At 33.5% G+C, this 6,558-nt stretch overlaps 2 protein-coding genes across 2 annotated transcripts; both read left to right on the top strand.

The window, feature by feature from the left end:
- The first annotated feature begins 1,575 nt into the window (after positions 1 to 1,575).
- LOC132178357 (UPF0481 protein At3g47200-like) lies at positions 1,576 to 2,891 on the top strand. Its single transcript, XM_059590800.1, has one exon. The coding sequence runs from the start codon at positions 2,025 to 2,027 to the stop codon at positions 2,889 to 2,891; it is 867 nt and encodes a 288-aa protein (XP_059446783.1). The 5' UTR covers positions 1,576 to 2,024.
- Positions 2,892 to 5,005: 2,114 nt separating this feature from the next.
- LOC132178356 (UPF0481 protein At3g47200-like) lies at positions 5,006 to 6,466 on the top strand. Its single transcript, XM_059590799.1, has one exon. The coding sequence runs from the start codon at positions 5,006 to 5,008 to the stop codon at positions 6,299 to 6,301; it is 1,296 nt and encodes a 431-aa protein (XP_059446782.1). The 3' UTR covers positions 6,302 to 6,466.
- The last annotated feature ends 92 nt before the right edge of the window (positions 6,467 to 6,558 follow it).

Here is a 6,558-nt window from a genome sequence, read left to right as displayed (position 1 = left end):
TGAGAAGAAATCTATATGCTACCTAAAATATTGAGTAATGTTATTCTTCATATTCATTTATCACATTTACTTTACATCGACGGATGTGAAGTGTTTTAAGTGGCATTTTTTTTTAGTCAATAGCTGGGATGAGAAATTACTTAAAACAAATCACATCAACTTGATTAAAATAAGTGTAGAGATTAGCATTGTTCAGAAACTTCTAGAGGATATTGATATAGGAGGTGGGAATACAATAAAGAGTAATAATACTCTTCAAACGTGTTTTAAATAGCTTCTCATGTCAACCACCTAAAACATGTCATATCAGTCGATGTAACATGAATATGATAAATGTGTGTAAATAATAACATTACTTTAAAAGAAAAGAAAATAGAATAATATAATGTTTTATTTTGTTTTGAAGCTTATTTTTGGAGCAGGCAGAATTGGATTATAATAACAACAAATTTGATTAATTAAATTAAACTGATACGGTGATCGGGTGATGCCCATTTGTGAAATGTCATTGTTCTGTCAGAACAATTATAAATGATTATGGTGGTATTAGCTTGGCCCACGAGACTCTTTTGGGTCATGGCTGCCCAAGAGTATATAATAAAGATTTCATACCATGGTCCATGGGCCTATGACCCATATTTCTTTATCTTTGGAGTTATCTTTTTTGTTTGAAGCAAACTGTACACAGATTCAGACACTTAAAATAAATAGAAAAATGGACAGCTTGTTCATTTTGAGAGAGAGTTTATGATTTTTCCTTTATAGTTTCTGTCCAAATTTGTGTCGTGGGCTTCATTCATCATTGATATGGGCTTCATTTGGGCAACTGGGGATTGCACAGTGTTGCTAGGCCGAGCATATTAAGGCTGCGTCTAAGTCAACATTTCTTTGGCACTTGTCGGCATAAGAATTTTCATGTGGTTGAGGACCTCTCTCTCGAGTCAACCACTTGCTCTTGGTACCCAACATTTTTGTTGTCTATTCTTTGTGTTTTCCATCGAAGCTAAAGAAGCAATCTGCAGAGGGGACCTACAGTGAGTTTTCAAAGAGCTAATAAGTAAGTTCCATTACGCTTCTTCTCTTTTCTTTCTTTTGGGATTTTTCTCTTCTCTAACCTGGTAAAATATTTAGAAAGTTTTCTGTTTTTTGACTTTCCAAAGCAAACTTTTTAAATTTAGATATACTAATTTGAGTGTATTTTAAATCTGATGAGTATGATTAGAAAAGTGTTGAAAGTTTAGGGCAATTAAATAAAGTTTTTCATTCTTTTAATCTAGTGTGTATAGACATGTTTCATCAAACAAATGGAGCTTGAAGAAGTATGTGTAGAATCTTCACTAATTTAATATGATTCTTTTACACTTTAATCTACTGACTATATTAATATGTTCAATATGTTACCCTCAACTCCTGTTTATTACATTTTTGATCCTTTATAGAGTCTTAAGTTCTCATATTGAGGTTCAAAAAAAAAAAAGGTTCTCATATTGAATTTCACTCTCCATTTCCACTTAAAATCATGATTAATATTCATATTGGTGCTGCATCGACCCTAGCACCCGCCATCCACTTCTAGAATTTTTTTTTTTTATTTTAATTTCCAACCTTGCTAAACAATAGAAACAACTTGTCGTTTTATGTTTGTGTAATTGAAGTAAGAAGTTTGAAGGAAATAGGTCATGTATATTCCTATCCCATCACCCTAGGAAAGTGAAAGTGAAATAAATATGTTGCTACAGGCTAATAGCCTACAACCCTATTACTAATTAGCTATAAAATAAAATAATTGTCGCTCTAAGATAATGCTTTGAAAATGGAACCTTAGTGAATGTAAATGCCAATGAGATCGAAATCTTCAGCAGCCTAGCTAGTTGTGTAAGCAAGAGAAGGGAAAGAAAGGAAAGAAAAAACTAAACAGACTGGTAGATGGATACGTAATTGTGAGCTTGAAATTCATTAAAGTTGGTGATTGGTTTTGTGCAAAGTATTTGGAACAGATCTGACTTGTACAATTTGTTTAGAACATGAGCAATGTTGGTGGAGTTGATCTTGTCTCCATTCGTATTGATAAAAAGCTTGCTGATTTTACTCCAAATGATCCGGAGTGTTGTATATTTAGAGTGCATACCCAGTTACGCAAGGTAAATGAGAAAGCATACGAACCTAAACTGCTTGCCATTGGTCCTTACCACCATGGCAAGGATGAGTTGAAGCAGAGGGAATATCACAAATTGCTGTATTTACAACAACTTCTTCGAAGGAGAAACGAAAGCAGTGTGGAAAGATACATTAAAGCCATGAGAGAATTGGAAGGAAAAGCTCGTAGATTCTATGAAGAACCCATTAGCCTAACCACGGATGAGTTTGTAGAAATGATGCTTCTTGATGGGTGTTTCATCATTGAGTTGTTTCGCAAGTGGGAAAAGGAGGAGCTAAGAGATGAATGTGACCCAATCTTCCAATTGGGTTGGATACCCTATAGCTTATTGCGTGATGTACTGCTATTCGAAAACCAACTTCCATTCTTTGTTCTCACTAAATTGTTCGAGATGACTCAGGTTCCCAACCAGGAGAACAACCTTATTTCTAATTTCATAATCGCTTTCAGAATTTTAATATTACCAAGGAGAGGCCAAACAGAATCAATTGATGAATCGCTCCAAAACACTGGGCATCTATTTGTTTTGGCCCCTTACATTAGGAATCAAGTAGATTCCCAAAACATTGGGCATCTACTTGCTTTGGCACATAAATCTGTCACTACTCCACCACATGTAGAAATCAGTACAGGTGGGAATGATGTAGATGAGGAAGATTGGAAGTCGATACCTTGTGCCACAGAGCTTAAGGAGGCTGGAGTCAAATTCAAATATAAATTCAAAGAAGTTTAATATTGGATTGAGAGAGATATGATATAATTGCATTCTTCAAACCTTCTACCTACATCTTTTTTAATGGCTTTATTTTATTTTTAAAACAAACCCAATACAACATGCCATCTCTTAATGTTTTATTTTAAAAATTAAAATAAAATATTAAATGAGTGAGTAAAAGAGTTTGAAGAATACAAAAAAATGTATATCTCTATTGTAAATGCTCTTAAAATACTTATTTTTCTGCATATGTTACACATAATTTTTTTAATTATTTTTTAACTGTTTATTTTTACAAATTTAATGAATTTATCATTAAATTTGTGGAATCATCATACAGTCTAAATTGGAATTCAACTATAAATTTAATCATTGAGGAAAATAATTTTTTTTCGTTTATTTTTTTTTCCACATTATGTTCTCTATCAATGTTAAGTAGACAGTGAAAAGTAGTCATAGGGACAGGGCATTTTATCAAAGAGTGTCATATCAGGTCAGACCTCCATAGGCATAAACCTCTAAACCTCCTATAGGCATGCATAAAAAGAATACAAAAAATGAAAGTGTTTGGATCATGTTTATCTATAAAAACTTCACTTCCTTTGTTAATTTTTTTTTCCTTCACTCTTTTGTTTTGTCTTTAAAAAAGACATTAACAAATATTCTAAAACACAAAAAACTCACATAATACTTAAATTATTTGCAATAAGATCCTTTTAAAGCGTCTAACCGGGCCTTACTGTGTTGGGGGGGCCTAGATGTCACTTTTTAAAGTTTGAAGGCATAATTGCAACATGACTCTAAAATATATTTTTTTTTCTTTCTATTTTTTATTCATATCAAACATGAAAAATATGAAAAATATTTTCAAAAAAAGATTCAATGTTGAAACAAACTGAGCTTAAATTTAAAATGGAGACAAACTTGACTTCCTGGAGGAAGTATGTGTAGAATCATTACTAATATGATTATTTTAAAGCAAAACATTACTTAATCCCTTTAAACTTTTAATGATTTTGCAATCATCCTAGTAAACTTTAAAAACTCTAAATTTAGTGTATCAAATTTTAAAAAATTTACAATTTTACCCATACTGTTAGGGTTTGGGGTTAAATAATATGGAGTACAAGGGACATTATAGGTGAAATGTCTCTTATACCCTTGTATTTAAAAATTATTTAAATAATTTAAAATTCTAGAAAAAAGAATGGAACCCATGGTAGCCAAGCAGCAATTGTTTTTTTTTTAAATAATTTTTAAACAGGGGCATTTTGGGTATTTTAGCAAGCTCCGTTTAGAATTTAACCCAAAAAAAAAAAAATCCTAATGTAGAGGTAACATTGCAAACTTTTTAAAATTGGATATGTTAAATCAAGTGTTTTTAAAATTGCAAAAGCGCTGAAAATTTTCGGAGATTAAGTGAAGTTTTTCCTTCTTTTAATCTAGTGTGAATATTGATATGTTGGGCATTGACTTGTTATATTGAAACAAATTGAGCCTAATTTAAAATGTAAAAAAATCACTCTTTTACTCTTTAATCTACTGACCATATTAATTTGTTCAATATGTTACTTTGAACTCCTTTTATTACATTTCAGATCCTTTAAAGAGTTTAAAGTTCTCATGTTGAGTTTCACCCTCCATTTCCAATGAAAATCATGATTTATATTCATATTGGTGCTGCATCCTAGCACCCGCCATCTCCTAGCATTTTATTTTTTATTTTATTTTTTCCTTTTCAACCTTGCTAAACTATAGAGTATAGAAACACCTTGTCGTTTTATGTTTACATAATTGAAGTAAGAAGTTTGAAGGAAATAGGGTCATGTCACTTCCTAGCCCATCACCATGAAAGTGAAAGTGAAACTGAAATAAATATGTTGCTAGCCTACAACCCTATTACTAATTAGCTATAAAATAAAATAATAGTCGCTCTAGATAATGCTTTGAAAATGGAACCTAAAAGTGAATGTAAATGCCAATGAGATCGAAATCTTCAGCACATTGACTTTATTAATTAGTAGATGGATATGTAATTGTCAGCTTGAAATTCATTAAAGTTAGTGATTGGTTTTGTGCAAAGTATTTGGAACAATTTGGAACAGATATGACTTGTACAATTTGTTTAGAACATGAGGGCTGCTGATGGAGTTGATCTTGTCTCCATTCGTATTGATGAAAAGCTTGCTGGCTTGACTCCAACTGATCCAGAGTGTTGTATATTTAGAGTGTGTACCCAGTTACGCAACATAAATGAGAAAGCATACGAACCTGAACTACTTGCCATCGGTCCTTACCACCGCGGCAAGGATGAGTTGAAGCAGATGGAAGATCACAAATTGCGTTATTTAAAACTACTTCTTCAAAGGAGAAACGAAAGCAGTGTGAAAAGATACATTAAAGCCATGAGAGAATTGGAAGGAAGAGGTCGTAGATTCTATGCAGAAACCATTAACCTAACCACGGATGAGTTCGTAGAAATGTTGCTTCTTGATGCGTGTTTCATCATTGAGTTGTTCCGCAAGTTCGAAAAGATGGATCAAATACATGATGAATGTGACCCAATCTTCCGATTGAATTGGATGCTTCCTTCGTTATGGCGTGATGTACTGCTATTCGAAAACCAACTTCCATTCTTTGTTCTCACTAAATTGTACGAGATGACAGCTGTTCCAAACCAGCATGACAACCTTATTGATCTAGCCATGTCTTTCTTGGAAGACTCATTATTGCCATGTGGACGCCGTATCTGTGAATCGAGTCATGAATCGCTCCAAAACATTGGGCATTTACTTGCTTTGCTACATATATATTTCACTCAACCATATGTAGAAATCGGAACAGGTAGGAATGTTGTAGGTGCGAAAAAGTGGAATTCAATACCTAGTGCCACAGAGCTTCAAGAGGCTGGAGTCAAATTCAAGAAACTTGAGACAGGTGGCTTCTTAGACATAAAGTTCAACAATGGGGTAATGGAAATTCCACTTTTGAAAGTAGTAGATGAAACAGAATCTATGTTCCGAAATCTAGTTGCGTATGAGCAATACAGTACAAATAATAATCCCAAATACTTCACAGAATATATGAAATTCATGGATTATCTCATCAACTCTCCAAAGGATGTTGAATTACTTCGTCGACGAGGAATTATTGAAAATTTGTTGGGTGATGATGAAGCTGTCTCCACCATGTTTAACAAGTTTGGGGACGGTGTCGTGGCGGTACCCGACTTGTGTTATGCTCAAATTTTCAAAGATGTGAACAAGCATTGCTGCAGACGTCGGAATGTGTGGATGGCAAAATTGAGGCACAACTACTTCAACAGTCCTTGGGCATTGATTTCGGTTCTTGCAGCTGTCTTTTTGCTCCTGCTTGCTTTGACACAGACCATATTTTCCGTTCTTTCTTACATTGTTTCCAAAAAGTAACCAATAGCTGATTATCTTGTTCCCTTAGTTACTTCAATTACTTAAATGGCTCCTCAGCAAATCTTTCTCCTGAGCTAGTCATGGTCTTTGTTGAATTCGAACAGCTATTGTCATGAGAATCACCTTAATTTGAGGTCGTTTATGGGTTTGGGTAATTAATAATGTTCTGGGCATCAATGGAACTGTTGGCTTATTTTCGATTTCCAAATGAAACTCTCTCACTCATGAATCTGATATTGCAATCTGTTCATAATTAG

Source organism: Corylus avellana, chromosome ca4 (genome assembly GCF_901000735.1).
Source record: "Corylus avellana chromosome ca4, CavTom2PMs-1.0".
NCBI lineage: Eukaryota > Viridiplantae > Streptophyta > Magnoliopsida > Fagales > Betulaceae > Corylus > Corylus avellana.
This window is presented reverse-complemented; position numbering and strand designations above follow the sequence as displayed.

Coding starts and splice junctions, on each gene's coding strand:
- LOC132178357 (XM_059590800.1), top strand. CDS start 2,025: ATGAGCAATGTTGGTGGAGTTGATCTTGTCTCCATTCGTATTGATAAA.
- LOC132178356 (XM_059590799.1), top strand. CDS start 5,006: ATGAGGGCTGCTGATGGAGTTGATCTTGTCTCCATTCGTATTGATGAA.